This window comes from Primulina tabacum, chromosome 2 (assembly GCF_025594145.1).
Source record: "Primulina tabacum isolate GXHZ01 chromosome 2, ASM2559414v2, whole genome shotgun sequence".
In the NCBI taxonomy this organism is placed as follows: Eukaryota; Viridiplantae; Streptophyta; class Magnoliopsida; order Lamiales; family Gesneriaceae; genus Primulina; species Primulina tabacum.
Genome location: NC_134551.1, coordinates 53,481,823 through 53,505,562, shown reverse-complemented (window position 1 = coordinate 53,505,562; position 23,740 = coordinate 53,481,823). Strand labels below are relative to the sequence as shown.

The window sequence follows — 23,740 nt, the reverse complement described above, 5'->3', positions numbered from 1 at the left end:
CAAATCGCGACACTTTACACTTTGGAAAAAAATATATTTATGTTGCATCAGATATATAGATTTTTGTTTTTGATGTGTCAGATCAATTGTAAGATTGGCATTGAAATAAAGTTTTACATTATGACTACAATTAGGACAATAGCTTAAACTTTTGACAAAATCACACCAAGAGTCGAGAAATTGCGGGAGTTCAGATGAATTGGCTGTGCCATTTGAGGGGGGAAAGGTGAATATTAAGCAATAAATCATCGTGTAAATAATGGATCCTACATTAGCCACGACTATTTTTGAGTAAACATCGTCCAAGTCAATAGGTTAGCCGGCCTAGAGTTGATAAAACACGAGGGTTAATCAAACAAGTATCACCACTCTAAAGTACAGAATGTGCGCCAACTTGAATCAACATGAATCTTCAAAACAAACTGAACCATCTCCGATTCTTGTTTTCAACTTCCTCTTTCTTTGGAGCCAATGTTATCCTATCCGCATGAGCGACGGCCCATTTGCTAAAATCTGGAGAAGAAACAAGCCCTTCTAGCGCTTGCTGTGTGGATTCCCTACTGAATTTATTCCATTCAGCCTTGGAAAACTTTCTTCGATAAGGGGTCTCATGGAACGTGGAATAGAACGTCTCTGCATTAGACAATCTTGTGGGCGACTGGCTAGTTGAAGCTGAGAGTATGGGAAAAATAAATAACATGTCAAGAAGACTGCATACTTAAAATTTGATGATTCAGTTTGAAGGAAAGAATATTAGATTTCCAAGGAAACCTGCCTCGACTGAAAGAATAAGTTGTTCTGTTCAAGGGTTTGGCATCTCGACTGGAAGAATAAGGAGTTCTGTTCAAGGGTTTAGCATCGGATGAGATGTTGGCTGGTGATGTATAGGGATCGGGTGATTTTCCATGATTGATCTTGTCGAATCTTGACAACTTTCTGCAGGAATTGCTCGTATTATTTTGCATACCAAAATGCAATCCGCTGTTCAATATAGTTTTTGGAACAAACATCACAGAAAAGGACAGAGAGCACGCAAAAAATTCTCCTTCTTTTCAGACTGTCACATAGCTTGAAATTCAATGTATTGTCAATTTCCTAGAGGACTCGTATAATCGAACGGTTTGTGCTACATAGAATGAACTTGACCAAATATAGCACAAAATTTAAATACATTTTATACAACGATAACCAAATTTTATCAACCAATATAACGGATGCATATGCTGGTACAACAGACTTACTTATAAACACGACGAACTAGCTTCGGGCGTATCAATTTTTTCAACACCGAGGAGATGAAGATTCCACACACCAATGCCTCTGCAGCTAACAAAGGGTCCACAGAACACTGAAGCATACAATATAGAGCATCTCAGTACTTTCTCAACAAAGAGATGATCATTTTGACACTCAGGTGCTACTAAACAAAAAAGGAACCTGAAGAATCATCACAGAGGAAACGATCCGAATAGCCCACGCAACGAAATGAGAGACACCTAAGTCAATGGATCCATCCTCTGTGAGCACAAATTTGCGAACCACCCAATAACCCAGCCAAGCTCCAAAAATTGTTAAAAAAACCAACAGAAATAATACCATCTGCGTCAAATAGACAAGTGTATGTAAGTGCAATGGCTGTATTCCACCGTCACGAGAGAATTTAATTAATGGTGGAAGATTGTGTTGGAATCTAACTTACTTACAGGATCATATATGTCTTCAGAAAGTCCAATCTCAATAAGTAGTGATCTAAACAATCTTGGCACGTACTGTAGAAGGAAAGTTCCAAGTCCAACCTGAATAAAGATTTATATAAAATAGACACCATCATTGTAGACAATCAAATTAACAAAACAGAAGAATAGGATGCTTTAATTTTTGTATATACATACAAAGCATGAGTATAGGAAAATCGCAAGCGAACTCTTCCGTCCAGTGGGAAGAAGCTTCATACCCTGTCAAAGAACAAGAAAAAATGGTGGAAGGAATTACAATGAAGTACGCAGAAAAAGAAAGAAAAACTAGATATATGCATCCCCGTGAAATATAAATCAATTGTGTCCATGAGATTCTAGGACTTCTAACAAGCCAGCCACTCAGTATAAGTTCAAAAATTCTCTGTAAATCATAAATCAAGAGGTCTTTTGCACCAGTAATTAATAAATAAATGCATGCAAAAGTAAAAGACAAACCTGGAAAAGGACCATTAGTGCCACAAGAAACACTCCTACTGCCATGGCACCACTATAGTAGAAAATTAAAGATTTACTTAGCCAGGAAGCAAGAGCCATCATTAATATCCCCCAAAACAGGAATATTACACGGTACAAGAAAAATTCTGCAAAATGAGGAACTATCACTAACCAAAAGGGCACGGCAAAAAATGAGAAATTGAAACAGGTAACAGAAGGCCAAGACTGCAGCTGTAATAATGATCTCAGCATCAAAAAATGGATTATCGAGACAAACCTTCAGCTAGAGAGACCTGAAGGCTTTCTGAATTAGATCCTGCCATCCTTATATCTAAGAGCTTGTGATCAAAAGGAGACATCGATTTAATCCATAATCCCTCGGTAAACCTTTCCCACTTGTCTTGAGAGCACATTCCTATCCCAAGAGATAAATTCCTGCGATTTATAATTGTGCGATAAAGTCTGTTCTTAGAAGACAGCACACAGATAGATGAGGCACATGCACATCTTAACATATAATATAAGTAACAGAAAAGGAAAATTTAAGATGATCGAAGTAAAAACGAAATGGTAAGATGATCAAAGTAAAAGGAAACACAAGACAATCAAGGTATAACATCAGCAAACACCAATCTAAAAATTGGTATTGAGATTTTAGCTTCAAATTGATGGCCCTTTCTTGCCTAAGTGATAGATTCATGTATTATATTAATGAATATTTTTTTGCCCAACATTTGAGTGGCATGCTTCATGAGAACTTATAACTCATTCCGAGCAGATACGAACAAGAGAATAGAATTATTAGGAAACAAAACAATAAGTTATTAACTAAACCCAAGTGTGATTTAGTCTGCTTTATACAAAACTCACCTATGGAAACACATCTCAATATTTGGAGAACGACCAGTCTGGTTTGCATGCGAAACTTTTACCTTCACAGAATTGGCAAACTTGTTCAAATGCTTACGTCTTGGCAATCCATGAATTTGAACTCTGTCACATTTTACTTTCGTTCCAGGCTTCAACCCTGGAGATTTTTCTACAACCAAGCTGGGAGATAGATGCAACGTTGTAATCTCAGAAACAACTGCAAAACAAAAAGGACTCAGATATTTCCAAGAATGGCAAATGCGCGCTGCTCTCATCATTAAAAAGAAGAAGAAAGAAAGATAGGATTTATCAATGTTCTTGACACCTACATACACACTCTTCCCAAAATTGAAACCATTCCATCTTCTGCTTTTTGGCAGCAATTTTTTATTAGGCTATTTAAACTCCATTAGAGGGTATCTAAGAATTTAATAATAAATTATAATGTGCTCATCAAAACCCTTACTTGAGATGTATGATGATACAATCCCAGTGTTCTATTAGGTTGTGTTTGGTAATATGGATTTAAAATCTATGGAATTCGATTATAGTTGATTGATACAGATGAAATAATGGATGTAATCTTAAATCCAATAACTTAATTATTTACACATTATTACACAAAATATAATGAATTTCAAATGTCTTCGTTATTGATCGAACTTGAAATTCATTATATTTAACATAAAATACCATGCAAAAGTGAATTTGAACTTTATGTTGTTTTTTTAAACTACAAAAATATGAAATTCATGGATTTAAAATTCATCTATCTCAATGCAACCTTACAGTATTATGAGCTAAATTCCCGGGAGCCAAAAATATGGGGAACTCGAAAGATCAATTAGTTTGGGAAGATAGTAAAACCAACTTCCGAGAAGAAGATTAATAACTTGCAAAAAGATAATCTTCGCACTAAAACCCTAAAATCACAAACCAACAGATAGACAACTTGAAACAAAATCGATCAATATTGTCACACTTCAATCTATAACCACAATATTTATTTCCCTACTCTAACAGCTAGCATACGGGAGTCGAATCTTTTCCTTCTAGCGGAAGAGCTATTTTAAAAAAAAAGGAATCTTGGAAAGCAAATAATTAAAAACCCAGCAGTGGCAAGAGTTTTACCCAAAGAAAAGTCCGCAGCGGAGCTAATTGAAGGAAAGACGGAAGCTAACACGAGCAGAAACCAGAGAAAGAAAGGCGATGGAGTTGCAACGGCCATTGCTTCAACCCAGTGAAGATGACATTGAAATCAATTTCCTTTACAGAAAATTATACAAATCTTTTACATTGTTCGGTCATCGGGATAGCGTTTGAAAACCCTAGCAGGCGTGAATTGTCAGAAAAGCTTAGAGACAAAATGATGAAGCAAAAATAAAACTGCTCTCGTTGAGAGTCGAACTCAAGACCTCCCGCTTACTAAACGGGTGCTCTAACCAACTGAGCTACGAGAGCTTGTTCCCACGGAGGATTCGCTTTATTTATTAGATATAATATAATATAATAAATACGTAGTGTCCAATGTAAAAGATTTGTATAATTAATTTAATGGTCGATTTTCTGAAAATAGCTCCATCAGCCAAATAATAATTATCAAAGTGTGTTAATTGCCTCGCATCGGTTGGATAAATAAACTAGGAATTACATATATGGACTTGGACAATCCTCTTCCCTTGAGCTAATTTTTGGGATTGAGTTAGGTCCAAATTACAATATTAACAAAGTGTGTTTGTTTCATTCAAAGTTCTTTAATTTAGTGGCCAAAATTTCCGGGTAATCATTCCTATCCTCGTCCTAAAGGCACGATAAAGTTCCCCTGATTAACGGATTTTAATCCACTGGGAGAAAGAAAAAGTTAAGGCATCTGGGATTCTGTATCCTTCATCCTTTACATTCCTTTTATCAAAGCAATGGCGTTATTTCACTTTTCGATCACTATAAGACTAAGTGCACCCATCTTTATTTCCTTGCCGACACCAAACACTGTCGAGTTTTGTTTATGAACAAGTTCTAAACTTTAAAATTAATTATTAACAATCTTTTTTCCCGGTTTTATAAAATCAGGACAAATATCATTTATCATATTCACAAGAACACACAAATTACATGGCCTCCTTTTCAAAAAATGATATTTGAAAGTCCTGCGTTCTTAAAAATCAGTGTGTATCTGATTTTTAAAAACACGATAGGGAAGATTTTGCACTCTTTTTTTTGTTTTTCATGTTGTGTTATGTTTTTGAAACCATTTTACCGAAGAGTAAGTCTTTTGTGAGACGGTCTCACGAATTTTTATCTGTGAGACGGGTCAACCCTACCGATATTCACAATAAAAAAGTAATACTCTTAGCATAAAAAATAATATTTTTTCATGGATGACCCAAATAAGAGATCCGTCTCACAAAATACGACACATGAGACCGTCTCACACAAGTTTTTGTCTTTACCGAATACTCCTATTTACTCAATCAGATGTGTGATTTTGTAATTTTTTTTAAAAAAAAAATTAACAATATATACTTGTTTCAACAATATAATATTGCCTGAAGCTAATTATATTATTTACAAAATATTTTTTTATCATGTTAACAAAATAAATTTACAATCAATAGATTTTCTTTCCCCATTGACTAATTATTTAAATTTTATCGTATAACGTTTGAATTCAACTACGATACTATTAAAACATAAATTTTTAAAAGTAAATGTTAAGTTTGACTGTTTGAGTAAGACTTCGCCGCAAATCTTAAATCTCAAACTAGGAAAAAAATCAATTTTATCATTAATCGACTCAATGGCTTGTGTTTAATTAACTTGACTCGATTGAAGCTATCGTGAGAAGCATAGAAAGTTGAAATATCTAATATCAATAGAAAAGTTGAAAGAAACATTTAATAACTTCCGGATTTAATATGCAAAATATTTTTTTTTTCAAGAAGGAAGAAAAAAAGACAAATTGCATGATTTCTAGTTTCAGGTGAGCTCATCGGATTCATCACCTGGAAAATCGAACGGCAATGGCCTAACGGTGGATCCATCCTTGATATTTGGGTGTCTGAAACCATAATTCCTCAGCACCTGATTATCTGCGAAATTCAAAGCTCGTTCCATCTCCAATCTGCAAGAATTTTCCCCGTACTCCGGGTTCTGCTCCCCGCTACACGGCTGGCATCCAGTAAAATGAGTAACAAAAGGCCGCCGCCACCCTGCCGCCACGGGACTTTCTCGCGCCGCCGCGAAGCTCTCCGTCACCGCTTCCGCGTGCCTCCTCCTAAGCTTCGGCGCTGCTCTTTCTGCCTCCTCGTATTTCTCATTGATGCTGTCGAGTTTCCCGACAATTTCACGCCAGTAGCCATGCAAGAAGTACTCGTTTTCTACGTAAATCATGTCGCCCCATTTCTTCTTCTCTTTCAACAGTAAATAAACAAGTGCCGACTGATCATCCGACTCGGGGAACAATTTGTCTTTCAGGGTTGATGTCAAGATTTTACCCCATTTCTTATAATCTGGACTGCTTGGACCCATGCTTGCCCATTTTTGCAAGATATCCATTGACCATTGACAGTTTCTAATCAAAAAAATACCCGCATTCAGCCCAACCCAGCTCTTCTTCTCGTAAATCAAATTGGGCCAGCCATGAACGACGAGGTTGTGATCTTTGTACCTCTCCAGTGGAACCTTGAACTCCATGTCTGTGAAAATGGCATCCGAATCGACCCAAAAGATCCATTCCACTTCCGGGTGGGCCACCATGGCGGCCCGGACTACCGGGATCTTGGCCCAAAAGGAGCGCATTTTTGGATTCAAAATCGCGTTGTTGTAGAAGATATCATATCCATGATTTCTACAGTAATCAACCTTGTTCTTGAATAACCTTAAAAGCAAATAATCCCCTACATGATTTTTACACGGAGTGGGTTGAGAACCCGTCAGGACTAGCACACGGGTCTCCACCCCTGACACGAAAGTCGGATGATTCTTTAGCCATTCCCTTTTCTTTTCATCCCAGTCCACCACAGGTCTATCCATGGTGTAACCAACTTTTGGGTCATCATGGAATGTTTTCTTTATAATTTCTTTGTTCATGTTCAGGATTTGCGCTCCTCCGTCACTGCAGTTTTTCCGGTCGGGTGTCGAGAAGAAGGTGGAAAAACTTGGGAACGGGTCCGTAAAGATCCACAGAGCACAGAACATTAGAATTGCCGTCGCAGATGCTAAACCGAAAGACATCTCTCTCCCAAGATTTGAAGGTTTTGTTTGGACAACAGATTTGGCCATGGCTGATTTTGAAGAGCGTATGGAGAAGGGAATAAAGTTTGCAAGATTAGTGCATAGCAGCAGATTGCTGTCTTGATTGAAATTTGAAAGGCATAATAAAACGCAAAGGTGACATTAATTGTGATTTTAATAACGACATGTAGGTGGGATTTTAAATTTTTGAGGAGTGTGAGAAATAATTTCCACTTAAGCCAATTTATTTATTTAAAAAATAAATCGCGTAATGCTTCTCCAATTGGGCTTGTTTTGAACAAAACTATGTTTTAATTTCGACTGTTTAAGAAAGATACATTAAGTTAAGGAACCATTGTGCCAATTTAGAGTCAATTAGAGGCTTACTAAATTCAGAAAACTGAAACAACAATCTGTGTCAGCGTGGGGCTTCTCACCAATGCACATACTCTGAAAATACACCGCTGGAACATACACACTTACAGCCAATCAAACAAAAGCTACGGTACCCAGTCTGAGAAATTTTCCTTGTCTTTTTTTAATTCTACAAGTGGGTCTCTTTTGAGACGGTCACACGAGTCTAGTCTTTTATACGTGAAACGAGTCAACCCTACAAGTTTTCGTATAATTGTATAAAGTATTATTACATGAGCATCCATCAACTTCCATTCCACAATTTCAAAAATTGTTGTTGAATGCTGATAGCTACGAAACATTTATTATCACATTCAACTGTCAACCACCTTTACTACCTCATTGATCGAAAGCACAACCTGCGAATCTTCTTCTGATTTTTCATTTTTGCCTTCAACTTCCCCGAAACGTGATTTTATTAACCATCCCTCAAACATTTCCAATGGATTCATCTGCTACATACTTGTTACCAAGATAGAAATTAAGCAATTTACTGTACATACACGCGAGAATACATTACAAATGCATAAAACTATATCTATTCTTTGTTACACGTAATTTTAAATAAAAACTTTTCGATTTTTTTAAACTTTTAATTATTATTATAAAAAAGTTTATAAAGTTAAGGGACACCAGTATACAGAACCCGACCCAGAACTTAATATATATATTTAAGCAATATTAACTGATAAAGCAAGCTAGATTATATTTTTTTTTTTTTCTGAAACTCTTCATGGCTTGTTTTGTTGGGTATAAATGTAATCAATATGAGCAGCCAAACTCCTCCTCATCAAGCATTCTTCATCTCCAATTCCCTTGCAGCTATTTTCCATTTCTAGTACCTTAACAATAAGTATAAATAATAAATTTTTTCAATCAAAATCGTAATGTTAGAACAAAAACTTTAATGTTATTGTAAGATCGAGCATTTGTTGTCTTACTGAAAGATATAGTCAGGGGTAACAGTGCAACTCAAATTTTTTAAACTGTACAACAGTTCAAGCATCACGTTTCAATCTAGTTTGTACGATTTTTTGGAATCTACATACATGCACACGGGATCGGATCCAGGCCAATCGAGACATAGTTTTATTAACTCGTAATGGTTTAATAAATAATAAAATATTTATTCTCTGAAGGAAAAAAAAACATGATGACATACCTCTTGTTTGGCTTCCACTTGATCGATATGAAGAGGGGGATGATCAGGAAAAGTTGAGAAGGACAGAGAGAAGCTTGAGAAAAGGAGGAGTGCCATTAGGAAAACAACCTTGGCTGTAGCTTTAGACATTTTTACTTTTTAATTTGTTGTTTGCTGATGATATGTGGAAAAAGTTTGGAAAAGGAGTCGATTTATATAGGTCTCGTGGTATGGTGTTAACTGTATAATGTGAAGGGATGAACTCGGAAAGCGTAAAATGGGAGACTTGGATTGAATCAATGTTATAAATGTAAACAACTTTATTTTAAAAAAAATATATGCAAATGGGAGACGATGACGATGGGTATGAGACCAATTATTTGTTGGGTTAATAAAATCAATTGGGTTTAGCACTATTGAGGTCCAAAATATTGATTATGCTTGCAAAAGCCCAAGCTCATTAGACTCTTTTAAAAATCTATAAATGTAGGAATTTCTGTCTAATTCAAGATATGTTCTCATTTTTATAAAAGTTATCTTGTTCTCTGAGTTTTCTTGGAGCTGCTTACTGACTTGAGCGTCAGAGTGTTTACGTCGGGAATCCTCCCGAAGCCCACTTGACGAGTGTTCGTGACGCTGGTGAAGTCCAACAAATTAACTGTGTATTGTCTATGTGGATCCGTTTACCAGCCAGATGAGCTCATTTACGGGCCAAGTGGACCAATTTACTAACCATTCGGATCTCGCGTGCGCAGTCTGCGTGACTCATTTATTTTAGCTACATCAGATACACTCTCAGGAAAGTAATTAAGCGTGGAAGTTTCCTTCGGGTCGTTGGTTGATTAATTATTGATTTTTGGAGAAAAGACCTGTCCACAAAATATCTGTCTGCATTCGGAATTTTGAGCATGATTGATTAGGAAAATCAGGCATCTTCAATTTCCTTAAAAAAATCTAATTCATGTTTTTGGAATATTAGTGGAAAAAGATATTCAGCATTCTCATAAATATCACAATTAACGTGGTATGATCTATCCATTTGATTGCAAAAATATGATGTCACAAAAGCCATGTCACTATATTGATATTAAATATCTATGGACCTGAAAAAATCTACTGTAAAAAATAACTCAATTTTTGTAGAATGAATTTATCAAAACTACTCCAACATATTTATTATTATAAATTTGAAATTATTAACTCCGATTTCGATTCTTTCACTTTTATCTTTTTTATTTTTTTTTAAAATCGTGTATTTCTTTGAGCTGTTAGAACGAGTTGAAATCCGGCCCAGTAACTGGGAATTAACGGGCCACGTCGAATGGGTGTGGTTCTAAGTGGGCCAGGTCTTAATCACTAATGTATAAGGGCTAATTGGCAATGCGCATATTATGTATTTCTTTGAGCTGTTAGAACGTATACAAGCCGACCTCCGTAGCAGCCCACGTACTTTTCAGTATTCAGTGGATGCATCATAGATCCTAATTCAACCTATTTTTTTTATCGACTTTAATCCGAACGTAGCAATTTTCTAGGTCGCCATTTTCGCTACGCTGACTCTTAACGAGAACAATAATGTTATGTTGTAAATCTACGATAAATCTAATCTAAAAAAAATTGTATATTGTGTGGTATAACCTTGCTCGATTTATGAGTTTTTCTTTATTATTTTTAATGTTTGATTCAGACATTTGTAACATTTGAGAGGAAGGAGCTAGACCGACAAGGTGCAACATGGTGGTGGAGCCGCAAATAATGTTCCACGTTTGTTTATATTTCATGTAGGAAATGAACAAAGCCCAATGTGACTAACTAAAAATTTATGGACAATTTGACAATAACTCCTCAATCTTAAACTTAACTTTATCTTCATTCCTTACTCCTTCAAAAGTTTGTTTGAGTCCCGAATATTTTAAAATATCCTCAGGCTTCATAATTATGGTATGTAGTATTGTTATACCATTCGAATATTTCTTAAAGACATATAGCCCCGGGTTTTATCCATCGGATTTTATAGATTGCTCCTCACATTCTAACCACACAGTCGCAACATTTGGTTCTTGACGTAGATTTCTTCAACAGCACCTAACACAATCTAGTTTCGTTTTCTACCTCATGGTGCATACAAAGTAATCAATTCGAAAATAATACAAGAGAGGGGCAGTAAGCCTTGGTCTTTTTATACATTTTATTAATACATGGTAGCCTCTTGTATAGGATGTGAAACTTGTTTACCTACCATAGTAGTCGAAATTACAAATAAAAGTATTACAATTTTATTTTGAGAGAAAAATGAAGATGTGAATTATTCTATCATTTGTGGCTAACAGCATCTTGTGAGTGATGGTCCTTTCAACAACTAATTAGTGACTTGTATTTATGGGTGTTTGAGTAGTTCATCTTCAACCAGTTAGTAAAATCATTTTTAAGTATTGGTTCATCCTCCACTAATGGAGTTGTTAGATTGCATGTCTGCTTTATCTTTGTCAGGAAATCTTTTGCTTTTGTACGGTTCCCGAAAAAATTGTTTTTGTATGGTCCTTCACAGAAAAAATTGAGAAGATGGCCATATTATTGCGGGTGGTTCACCTCCAGTTGTGAATCTTCAGATCTACGACCTTCAGATTTGCAAAAAATTATGCAAGGTCTTAGAGATCATTTAGAGCAATCCTTTCAAAAGTTGTCATCAGATTAATTTCTTCTCAGAGAAATTTTTAATTATATTGGTCATTTTTATCTTTGTCAGGTAAAGGTTTTGGCATCAACTTGGTCGTCCATTTTTTATGTAATATATGTTCAATATCAAAGGATGGTGGTAACCCTGCTTATTGAAGTCATTTTACGAGAACTTGCTTGTTGTTCTAGAATTTGAATTCTTGTTTAAATATCTTTTAGTTTTACAAGAATTTCTTCTTGTTTTTCTTTGATTTTTTTTTTTCACTTTTGTGGTATATAATACATCATACCACCATAATTATGAAACGCCTTTTGGATTTCCTTAAAATCTCCAAAACGCTTAGAAGAATCTAATACTACTTCCAAGAACTTATTAGACTGAATCATAAATTTACTTTTGAATTCTAATAAGTTTCAAATTACTTCTGATATCTAACATTAGTTAGATCATTTTGTTTCAAATATTCTAAAGTATTGAAATAATTCTTGCAAATGATTAATCTCTAACCTATCTTTGGATCCATATTATTTGAGAAAATTCTCCTGCTCAAATATTTAATTACACAATAATAATAATTTGTGTATTTGAAATAATTTTACCTCTACTCTGATACTATTTTTGGCCCAAGTAAATCAATCAATTAAAATCAATAAATATAAGAGTATTTTTGTCGTCTTCTTCTTCTTTTTCCATTTCTGACCCAAATAAATCAATCAATTAAAAGCAATAAATATAAGAGTTTTGTTATCATTTTTAGCATTTCGGGGAATTTAAACAAAGGTTTTTTGAATATAAAAAGTTAGGATAAATTTATATTCCGATCTAAATATTTATCTCCAATTTAACCAAAAAGTTATTTGATCGGTCAAATTATCATTTTTTATGCACCGTATATCTATTCAAATACATGTCCATCGATCATATTATTTAATTTGCTAAATGTAATCGCAAAATATAAATTCGTTATATACTATAATTTAGTTGGACACATGTTGACTATCTAAATTTGTTCTCTAAATCTGATATCGGGAAATTAATGTTTAACATCTTTTTTATTATTATTTTTTGAACACAAATTCTAACCATCATGTCGTTATAGTTTTAAGCATACGATCATTATGTTTGATTCCCACTTTATATAACTAAATAATTTATCCTCCATTGACTATCTTTATTAAGCTGAATATTTTTGCCAAACATATTTTTTTCCTCTAGAATCCATTTATATTAATAAATTTCCTTTCAAATACAAAACTTATTCAATTATTAATCACAAAAACTCATGTGAGACGGTCTGACAGATCAATTTCGTGGGTCGAATTTCTTGTTTGGGTCATACATGAAAAAATATTACTTTTTATGCTAAGAGTATTACTTTTTATTGTGAATATCGGTAAGGTTGACATGTCTTACAGATAAAGACTCGTGACACCGTCTCACAAGAGACCTAATATGTGTGTGTGTGAGACGGGTCAACCCTACCGATATTCACAATAAAAAGTAATACTTTTAACATAAAAAGTAATATTTTTTCATAAATGACCCAAATAAGATATCTGTCTCACAAAATACGACCTGTCAGATCGTCTCACACAAGTTTTTGCCTATATATAAAGTGAATCTTAAAAATAAAGTTAAATTCGTCAGGAAAAAAAAAGGTAAAGAGCAGGTCCCCAAAATTACCCAAACAATAAATTAATTACTTTAATCTTACATGTGAGAAATGTGGTCCAAATAGCAACATTATAGCTTGGTGCCGCCCATGTTGGTAACTGTTAGATCCCAATTTAGTGTGAAAAAAGTGATATAATGTTTACTATTCAAATTCGGGTGGCTTGACTGAGTAGAAAAATGGAGAATTTCAGGCCTAAAATAATTAATAAATTCCACATTATAATATAAACGTACATTTGTTACGCACACACGCAGACATGTGTGTGTATATCATGAAATAATTAAAGAGTTCTAGAAGATAAATGTTAAGAATAAAGTATAATTTCTGCTTACATGCCGTATCACAACTCTCAAGTTTTCAGACACAAAAATATCACAATAAATATCAAATGTTTGAAAGCCTTACATTGTCTTACACAAACTCGGGACTTTTGGAACTGTAAACAATGAAGTTTGAAAATTTACAAATAAATTTATTTTATTTTTTTCCGAAAAAAATGGTTCAAAGAATGTGCGTCAAATTCACCTCGGTGGTGGTGACAAGCAAATTTTAAGTGGAAGTTCGGAAAAGTCTTAAAGCTGATAAATCTTCATTCTTCTCTTTTTCATTCCTTTTTCCTTTAGATTCGATCTAATCTTTATTCCTCTGTGGCAGAACTATTTAATTTTTATGGTTTGTATATAAGAATTAAATGCAGTATTTTGAAATTATTTTTCTACACGTTTCACGTATATACGCGTGTACTTATTGGTCCCTGCTTTTCCTACACGCTCCATGTTAATTGTCTCACATCGGTTGGATAAATAACCTGGGAGTTGTATATATGGGCTTGGACAATCCTCCCTCCTTAAGCTAGCTTTTGGGGTTGAGTTAGGTTCAAGTTCCAATCTTAACATGGTATCAGAGCCCGGGTTCTACCGTTATGTGTTGGACTGCCTATAATTAGGTCACATTTTCTGCCCATAATTGGGTCATTTGTAAACTCCACGCTCCAGATATTCATTCCTTGGCGTGAGAGGGTGTGTTAATTGTCCCACATCGGTTGGATAAATAACCTGGGAGTTGTGTATATGGGCTTGGACAATCCTCCCTCCTTGGGCTAGCTTTTGGGGTTGAGTTAGGTCCAAGTTCCAATCTTAACACTCCACGTTTTATGTATGTATGCATGTATGTGTAAATTTATATCACTGTGATTACCAAACACAAATGTTTGAAGACGCTAATGTTTTTTTACTGAGATGTTAAGAATAGCAGGTTATTTTGCTTAGTTTATAAAATAGATAACATATTGTCGAAATCAGAGCTCGGTTTACGAGAAAAAGCTTTATGTATCTTGCAGTTTTTCCATTTGTAATTTTTTTTTTTTTCGATTTGATTATCTATATTATCAAATATCTATTTTTGACCGCTATCTTTTTTTCATAGAGATGTCAAAATAAGTTTGCAGAACAAACAACTAGTTTTTTGCGGGTTGAAAAGTTACGAATCCAACCACCTATTTAAGGTGGCAAGATGTGCCAATCGACATAACCTTACCATTTTTATGAATAATTTGGTAGGCTAGATTAGCTAGCCCGCAACATAACAATAGGCAGAGAGGTGACCAACTTATCTATTTTACAAGGTTAGATGGGTTGGTCCGACATGTCTAATCCATTTTAAGATCTCTATTGAGAATCCACATAATTATTATCAAATCATTTTAAACATTTTTGTTATAAATATATTTCAAAAAATTAATTTATCTGCTTTCCTAATAATAATTGCAGGGAAATTGACCTTCAGTCCCCAGCCGTCGATTTTTTTTTTGTGTTCAGTCTTTGGGTACTTTTTTAGTACCACATTTTCACATGAAGTGTACCACATTTTGTATGACATAGTACCACAATTTTGTGGGTAGAGAATGAACCCAAAGAAATGTTTTGATTGGGGATTTTTCACCAACTTCCCCAATTGTTGTATTTAGTTGTTATATTTAGTTCAATTTTTCATCAATCTTAAACTACGTACTTACCATTATAAAAATACATATTAATGAAATATTTGTAATTAAACATCAGCCAGACGATTAAATTCCAAGATCAGATAAGCGAGAGCATGGAGCGAAGAAAGCTTATAAAATTTAAAAAATTAAAATTTTAGTAGGTAAGTTTGATGGATCGGTCGAGCACCTTTGAAGGTGCTTCAAACACAATATTCTCAATGAGCAGCAATATCTCGTGTTCTAAGAATGTAAACACCGATGAAATATATCGACTTTGGTTTTTAAACCAAGCAGAAAATACTCGAAATAATCATTCGTTAAGAAAGCTAATCAGTTTAAAATTTTTAACTTGTGTAAACTGGTTAACTGATATAAAGGAGATCAGTTCTTGCGTATATCAGTTCAGTTATGGTGAGAACTGAACTGATAACAGCTCGAACTGATCAAATCAGTTTTAAAACGAAAGTTAAGCAGTTAAGTACACAAGATATGTTTATGGATGTTTGAAAACTTCAACTCCTCCTACATCACCTTTTCTACCACCTCGGGTAGGTTCCACTAGAACACTTTGATTTATACAATGTCTTGTACAAATCTACTCAGCTTAGGACTTACCCTACTGCCTAACTGAACTCCTAGCCTAGACTGAAGGCAACACCTTCCAGCCACCACTTGTTTAACGTCTATGTGTCAAAAACTACATACACAAGTTTAACGTCTTTGTGCAAGACTCACTCAACTTATCAGTGCGCTCAATTTCTTTATGTGAGTGATTGTGTGTGGGCGTGTGTGAAAACTGAACTATGAATACAACACGAAAGTGTTCTCACACACTGATAATTTTGCTTCTATACTAAGCAGTTGGCATGTCCTTTTTCTTTCTTTTCTGATATTCACACACCTGTGTGTTTTTCCACACACTTGTATAGATGATCTTGTTCTGGTATTTATAGAAGCAATGAGACCGTACACCAAGACTTATCAAATATGAACGTTACAGTTTGAATCCGTACACCAAGACTTATAAAAAATTCTAGTTATTGTATAAAAACCAAACATTTACAAATTACAGGAATAAAATCCAAAATTGACAACTTACATGACAAAAATTGCATTTTTTTTCTTATAAAACTATTATCGAATAATTTGAAGGGGTTTAGTTAAATCTACTTTAAGGATATTACCTTTGTGATAAATTTTGTATTAAAAAAATATTTTTATGAAAAAACCCCTAATGTTTGGACCAATGATCATCCTTCAATGTAAAGTGGAGAAATATTTGCAGATTGCAACGTAGGATCTCATTAATCGAAGAAAAGTCCTGCATCGTGCAAAAGTCAAGAAGTAGCAGAAATGGGGTGAACATTATAATAGTTTTTTTTTAGAAAAAACTGATATATTACTTGTCAAGTTTCACTGTATCAACATGAGTCTTATAACGTGATTATGTCATCATTCACATATATCCTAATAAACTTTTCAAAATATCACTAATATCATAATTACATAAGTCAAGCACGCTGAACTTTGAAATTTTTAAATGATTAGCTCTGGAAAAAAAATGTATCTTCTTGATAGAAGTGGTAGCTATATAATCTAATCTTCAAAGTCTTTCTCAAATTTACTCTGATGCGTACACACTTCCAGAATCATGTTCTTTCTTGGACCAAGTGTCACATTAAATACTTACGGGGTTGTTAAATAAAAATGCAAGCAGTATCCTCACCTGGGGGGAAAGCAATTAAAACATAATAATGAAATCGAACAATTTATAGAAGAGATTGAAACAAAAGGGATCGGAGCAACATGCTAACCATTAAATTAAAATTACGCCGTAAAGTTTTACCTCGCTTTTTTCTTAATTATGCTCCGTTTTGTCCGAATAAGATTAGTTAAAGATGCCTGCTACGGAAAGAAGAAGCAAAGCAACCATGAACGGAATCCATGAACAAACAATGGCGATTCTTAATCAATCAAAGTGGACAAGGAATAACGTAGGAATTACTTTAACCATTTTCTAAAGATTTTAGTCGCACACACTATATGGTGAAAGTGATGAGATTAATATTTTTAAAAGTAAGATGGTGTTTGGCTAAATTTATTTTAAATGATTTATAAGCTTTTACGTCTTTTAATTTGTTTTAACAGCTTACAAGCCGTGAAGTCTTATTTTAAAAATAAACCGATAAATGTTTGAATGAATTTATTTTAAACAACTTAAACATATTAATGTTTTTGGAATTAAAAAATCTTTCTATTGACAAAATTATAAAAAATGATAAGATACAATGAATTAATGTAAGTAGCTTGAAATTAATATTTTATTCCTTAATTAATTTTTTCCTTGATAATATTGATATATTAAAATATGAAGTTTTGTCTTTCTAGATTAATAAAAAAAATTAATATTGATATTTTTCTTTTTTATAATATTTTGATATTATTAATATTTATAATAAGATATCTAGATATTATACTATTGTTCAAAAGATTTATTTTTTAATGAAATTTTTGTTTTTCTATTTGTATAGAACTATATACAAGGAATAAATTTTAGGACAAATACAGTCTATAAATAAGATATCATTGTTGCTGCGTAAAGTGGTTTTGAGACGGTGGATTTGAGAGTCGAAGGAAGAGCAAATACTTATATCAGTGAATATTTCCGTGATCGACTCACACTGTTTGTTGTGTTGTCGTGAAGTGTTGGAGACACTTGTGTAAAGTATTGGTTGAATAGTTATTCGTGACTTCGGATTTCGGCAATACGGTTGTTGCATCCGTGGTTTTATTTTTGTTTATTTGTGATTCAATTTAGTTTCTTAACATGTTAAGGAAGATCGTTTTTCGTAGTTTAACTAGTATTGGTTTTGTAAACTATTTACAATTTTTCTAGTGAATATTTAATCTCAATATTTTTCTGTATTTTTATGTTAAACAAATTAACTTTAATAGATATATATATACGAAAATAGGTTTATAATTTTAATATTTTTTTAAAAATAAATATATTTTAAATATTTATTTAGAAAAATATATGTTAGTTGGAGAAAATAAATATTTATTATTATTTTTAATGTGTGAAAATAAAATAATGATTAAAAATTGCAGTTAATAATTTATTTGATAAAATATTAACATTTTTTTATATCTTAATAAAAAGATAGAACCAAACCGTATTTTAAATTCGATAAAAAAAAAAACAAAGTGATAAAGTGAGCATTTAAAAAATGAAAATAAAATTAGAATTTAAGAAGATATATAAAGATATTTGGAGAAGTGAAATATAATATTTTTTAAAAAAGGTATGGTATCCCAACTTTTTTTAAAAAAATTTGTAACCCGTTAAACAACTTATTCTGACCGCTTATAAATTGTTTGCAACTTTTTTTATTAAACAAATTATGATAGCTTGTAAGTTCTGTTAAACATTCTCTAATTATTAAATACATTTTAATTATATATTGAAAACATTAATGAAGTTACGAAATTGCATACATGATTTTCTTACAAATTTAAATGTTTTGACATCTCATTTAAAATCATGGAAATTAAGTGTTATTTATTACACTCCGAAGTTTTTTAGTTATCAGTTATGTATCGCTTTTCTTAATTATATTATAATTTCCATTCACCTTAAAAACTCAACTGCATTATTTTTGCATGATAACGACTAAAATAAATAAGCAGCCGCACAGACTTATTTTGCCTCGGGAAAATAACCACTTATTTTATTTAGTTCTAATTTTAGAGACAAGAACTTGATAAGGCGAGTGCTCGGTCGTTGTCGCGAGGTGTGGATCAAGAAAATTAATTATGAATTATTAAAGCAACCACAAATATTCACTTAAGAACACGTATCAAAATCAAATGCCATTTTCCACCACATATAAGTACGCATGTCGGGCTGCCCTCTTTTATATAACATATATAACGCTGTCTTCCGCGTTGGATCCAAAAATTAAAGTTGAAGTGGAGTTGAACTTAATATAATAAGTTTATTTTTATATATATATATATATGAGATATAATATGAAAATAGTTAGCAAAATGATATTGGTATTTTTTTTATAAAAAAACCTATTGTTCTAGCATATTCGAAATAAGAGAGTTAACTTTCAAAAAGAAAGTTTAATCAATATTATCTTTCAAATTTTATATATTATTTAAATTAATATGTAACTCGTGTAATATAAGATAAGTTTCACTAAGATTCAAAATTTACATTTTAAAACTATATTTAATATATTTTAAATGTAGTTTTAAAATTAAATTCTATTAAATAAAATAATTGATAAAATTGTTGAAAAATATATTTAAAATGTGAGTATTGAATATTTGAATGTTGAATATTTGAATGTTGAAAATAAGAGTTGTAAATATTGAAAATTAGTGTGTGATGATGTAGGTAATGATGTATTTTATTTTTGGATTATTTGTAAAGATTTCCTATAAATAGATCTCTCATTTGTGAAGAAAATCACAATTGAGTAGAGAGAAAAATATTATAAAGTGTGTAGTTTGGTAAATTTTGAGAGTTTGAGATTTTTACTTTTTACCATAAATTTTTACTTTTTCACAACACGTTATCAGCACGAAGCTCTAAAAGTCCTACATACTTTTCCAAGCTCCAAACAGAAGAAAAAGGTAACAAAAATAATTATATTTATTTTACTGTTATTTATTTATTGTGTATTTATTTAATATTAGAAATAATAAAAATAAATTTTTCATAAACTTGTTATAAATCCTGGGAGGATGTTAAGACGACATCCCACACTCCCGGTAAGGGATACGACAAGTATAAAAGCCTATAAGGTTTTTAAACAAAATAAATTATGACACTCATTATAATATTATGATATGATATACATAATTATTTAAACATGTCTAATATTATATATATCATATTATTACCATAAAATTATACAAATACATATCTTTATTTTTTTGTACCCCAACGGTCATAAATGGTAAAAAACGGCTAGTTTTTGCCCTATAAATATGATCTCACAAACACATTCCATCACTCCAACTTTCTCTTCTTCTCTAAAAATTATTCATCATCAAATTTTTCGAAGAAAAAAGAAGATGGCTTTCTCAAGGATATTTTTAATTATTTTGGTTATCATACTCACGAGTCTTTTATTTATCGGAGAATATCCTCCTCGTGCGTTTTCTTTATTTTTACAAATACTTGTACTTGTTGTTTATCCGTTACTTTGTATTGCAATAATTATTAACTAATAAAATGCATCGTAATTTTTTTTAGTACCACCATGTCAAATTTAACAAAGCTCGAATTTGTTGCGCTCGACATCACAGGAAAGCATTATATGCCATGGACTCTAGATGTAGAAATGCATCTTGAGTCATTGGGTCTAAGCGAGACCATTAAAGAAAATGGCATATGCACGTCACAAGAAAAGGCAAGAGCCATGATATTTTTGCGTCGACATCTCGACGATGGATTGAAATGTGAATAGCTGACTGAAAAAAATCCCATGGCTTTGTGGAAGGGATTAAAAGAAAGATTCGAACATATAAGAGAAGTTATACTTCCGACCGCCCGGGATGAATGGAATACATTGAGATTCCAAGACTTTAAAAAAGTCAGTGATTACAATTCGGCGATGTATAGAATAATCTCGCAATTAAAATTTTGTGGACATGAGGTCACAGAATCTGAGATGCTTGAAAAAACATTTTCCACGTTTCATGCATCAAATATTACTCTACAACAACAATATAGAGTACGTGGATTCGCGAGATATTCTGAACTCATCGCCTGTCTTCTTGTGGCGGAAAAAAAACAACGAGCTATTAATGAGAAATCATCAGTTCCGACCCACTGGATCAACAGCATTTCCAGAAGTAAATGCTGTAAGTAAAAATGAATTTAAACCTGGAAACCAAAATCAAATTCAAAGACAAGGTTTTGGTCGAGGTCGAGGTCGTGGACGTGGACGTGGACGTGGAATTGACCGTGGTCGTGGTCAAGGCCGTGGTTTTGAAAATAATCGAGATAGTTATTTTTATAACTCATCTCAAAAGAACGTCCCAAACCATCCACAGAAAAGGCATCATGAGAATACAAGTGTTAATGAGAAGCACTCAAAAAGATATGAAAGTTCTTGTTACAGATGTGGTACTCCAGGACATTGGTCCAAAGTTTGTCGAGCCCCTGAGCACCTTTGTAAACTTTATAAAGAATCATTAAAGGGGAAAGAAAAGGAGACCAACTTCACTGAACGCAGTGACCGTTTGAGTGATTCAACTCATTTTGATGCTGGTGATTTTATGAATGATTTCTCTGGAAATGATCAATATGTTGGTGGGATAGAAATGAACAATATTGATGCTGCAGATTTTCTCAACGATTTCTCTGAAAATGAACAATATAATGGTAGAATATAAATGTACAATAATCTATTTTTCATAGAATAATATTTTATTGTATAATTATGATTTGTGTTATATTTAAATATATATTGCAAGTAATTTATTTCATTGCATATTTTTTTGAAGTTCAAATATGGAAAATGCTATGAGCAAAGCTGAAGTTTGCATACCCGATAGTGGTACAACGCACACTATCCTCCGAGATAAAAGATATTTCTTGGAAATAAAACCAACAAAAACAACGGTGAATACAATATCAGGTCCTGTAGACTTGATTAAAGGATGTGGTAAAGCACAATTTTTGTTACCTAATGGTACAAAATTTTTGATCAATGATGCTTTATATTCACCACAATCGAAAAGAAATTTGTTGAGTTTTAATGATATATATTCCCATGGGTATGATACTCAAACAATGAATGAAGGGAATGAGAAATATATGTGTCTTATCACATATAAATCAGGAAAGAAATATGTGATTGAAAAACTACCAATGCTCCCTACTGGATTGCATTATACACATATAAGTCCCATTGAATCAAACATGGTAGTTGATAATTCTTCGATATTAACCAATTGACATGATCGATTGGGACATCCTGGTTCAACAATGATGCGAAGAATTATAGAAAATACACATGGTCATCCACTGAAAGACCAGAAGATCTTTCAGAATAATAAGTTTCAATGTAAAGCATGTTCTCTTGGAAAACTTATTATAAGACCATCACCAGTCAAAATCCAAACTGAATCACCAATGTTTCTTGAACGTATTCAGGGTGATATTTGTGGACCAATCCATCCACCATGTGGACCATTCAGATACTTTATGGTATTGATTGATGCCTCCAGCAGATGGTCACATGTATGTTTATTATCAACTCGAATGTTGCATTTGCAAGATTACTTGCTCAAATAATAAAATTGAGGAATCAATTTCCCGATTATACAATCAAGAAAATTAGACTTGATAATGCTGGTGAATTTACTTCCCAAACTTTCAATGATTATTGTATGTCTATGGGAATCATTGTTGAGCATCCTGTTGCTCATGTACATACACAGAATGGATTGGCTGAATCATTGATTAAACGTCTGCAAATGATTGCTAGACCAATGATTATGAAAACAAAGCTCCCTATTTCTATATGGGGACATGCAATTTTACACGCTGCTTCATTAATTCGCATCAGACCAAGTGCATATCATAAATACTCCCCATTGCAGCTTGCATTTGGTAAAGAACCAGACATTTCTCATATGAGAATTTTTGGATGTATGGTGTATGTGCCTATTGCACCACCGCAACGAAAGAAAATGGGACCTCAAAGAAAGGTTGGAATTTATATCGGTTATGATAGTCCATCAATCATTCGATATCTTGAACCTCAGACAGGCGACGTGTTCACAGCACGTTTTGCTGATTGTCATTTTAATGAGGAAATCTTCCTAATGTTAGGGGGAGAACAGAAACATACCGAAAAGGAAATTACATGGTATGTATCATCATTGTTACATCTGGATCCAAGAACAAAACAATGTGAAAAAGATGTACAACAAATTGTACACTTGCAAAGAATAGGAAATCAAATACCAGATGCATTTGCAGACACAAAAGGGGTAACTAAATCATATATACATGCTGCAAATGCCCCTGCTCAAACTGAAATTCCAAAGAAACAAATGGAAGATACTCATGATGTCATTAAACGCCTGAAGCGTGGAAGGCCAGTCGGTTCCAAGGATAAAAATCCTCGAAAAAGAAAATTCATAGAGAAACACGATGATCACAAAATAAAGAATGACGTTTCTGAAGAAACACATGAGGATCACAAAATAGAGAATGGTGTTCCTGAAGAAACACATGATGATGAAAATGTTCTGTCAGAACCACAAACTGACGAGAATCATGAAATCTCTATCAATTATATTAATACTGGAAAAATATGGAACCGAAAAGATATAGATGAAATTGATGATATATTTTCTTATAATGTGGCAATCGACATCATAAATGATAACGAAGATCATGAACCAAAATCTTTGGTGAATGTAAAAATCGGCAGGATTGGATAAAATGGAAAGATGCCATCCATGTTGAATTAAATTCGCTAAATAAACGTAATGTTTTTGGACCTATAGTCCTTACACC

The 23,740-nt window shown here is 33.0% G+C and overlaps 3 protein-coding genes and 1 non-coding gene across 6 annotated transcripts; all 4 read right to left on the bottom strand.

The window, feature by feature from the left end:
• Window positions 1-54: 54 nt before the first annotated feature.
• Window positions 55-4,481, bottom strand: LOC142536981 (uncharacterized). 3 transcript variants are annotated; one of them, XM_075642490.1, is made up of 10 exons: window positions 4,194-4,481; window positions 3,063-3,279; window positions 2,470-2,627; window positions 2,193-2,338; window positions 1,893-1,955; window positions 1,704-1,796; window positions 1,438-1,599; window positions 1,242-1,348; window positions 776-936; window positions 55-678 (listed from the first exon to the last, which is right to left on the bottom strand). In XM_075642490.1, exons 1-10 carry the CDS (start codon window positions 4,288-4,290, stop codon window positions 413-415), a joined length of 1,470 nt encoding a protein of 489 aa, XP_075498605.1. In that variant the 5' UTR covers window positions 4,291-4,481; the 3' UTR covers window positions 55-412. The 3 variants fall into 3 exon arrangements, with proteins under 3 accessions (XP_075498605.1, XP_075498606.1, XP_075498607.1); XM_075642491.1 differs by having other exon boundaries at window positions 55-672; XM_075642492.1 differs by having other exon boundaries at window positions 405-672; window positions 772-936; window positions 4,194-4,480.
• Window positions 4,450-4,523, bottom strand: TRNAT-AGU (transfer RNA threonine (anticodon AGU)). Its single transcript has one exon. It is a non-coding gene; the product is annotated as a tRNA-Thr (tRNA).
• A 1,388-nt stretch (window positions 4,524-5,911) lies between these two features.
• Window positions 5,912-7,795, bottom strand: LOC142536979 (glycosyltransferase 6-like). Its single transcript, XM_075642486.1, has one exon. It carries the CDS (start codon window positions 7,341-7,343, stop codon window positions 6,039-6,041), a length of 1,305 nt encoding a protein of 434 aa, XP_075498601.1. The 5' UTR covers window positions 7,344-7,795; the 3' UTR covers window positions 5,912-6,038.
• A 127-nt stretch (window positions 7,796-7,922) lies between these two features.
• On the bottom strand, window positions 7,923-9,136 carry LOC142537872 (phytosulfokines-like). Its single transcript, XM_075643355.1, has 2 exons — window positions 8,872-9,136; window positions 7,923-8,551 (listed from the first exon to the last, which is right to left on the bottom strand). Exons 1-2 carry the CDS (start codon window positions 8,998-9,000, stop codon window positions 8,441-8,443), a joined length of 240 nt encoding a protein of 79 aa, XP_075499470.1. The 5' UTR covers window positions 9,001-9,136; the 3' UTR covers window positions 7,923-8,440.
• Between the last annotated feature and the right edge of the window lie 14,604 nt (window positions 9,137-23,740).

Excerpts from the sequence above, each read along its gene's own strand:
- LOC142536981 (XM_075642490.1), bottom strand. The coding sequence starts at position 4,290 with ATGGCCGTTGCAACTCCATCGCCTTTCTTTCTCTGGTTTCTGCTCGTG. Across the intron at positions 3,280-4,193 it reads CGCTGCGGACTTTTCTTTGG|TTGTTTCTGAGATTACAACG; the intron begins GTAAAACTCTTG and ends TTTGTTTTGCAG. Across the intron at positions 1,600-1,703 it reads CTGAAGACATATATGATCCT|ATGGTATTATTTCTGTTGGT; the intron begins GTAAGTAAGTTA and ends TATTTGACGCAG.
- LOC142536979 (XM_075642486.1), bottom strand. The coding sequence starts at position 7,343 with ATGGCCAAATCTGTTGTCCAAACAAAACCTTCAAATCTTGGGAGAGAG.
- LOC142537872 (XM_075643355.1), bottom strand. The coding sequence starts at position 9,000 with ATGTCTAAAGCTACAGCCAAGGTTGTTTTCCTAATGGCACTCCTCCTT. Across the intron at positions 8,552-8,871 it reads AAGTGGAAGCCAAACAAGAG|GTACTAGAAATGGAAAATAG; the intron begins GTATGTCATCAT and ends CTTATTGTTAAG.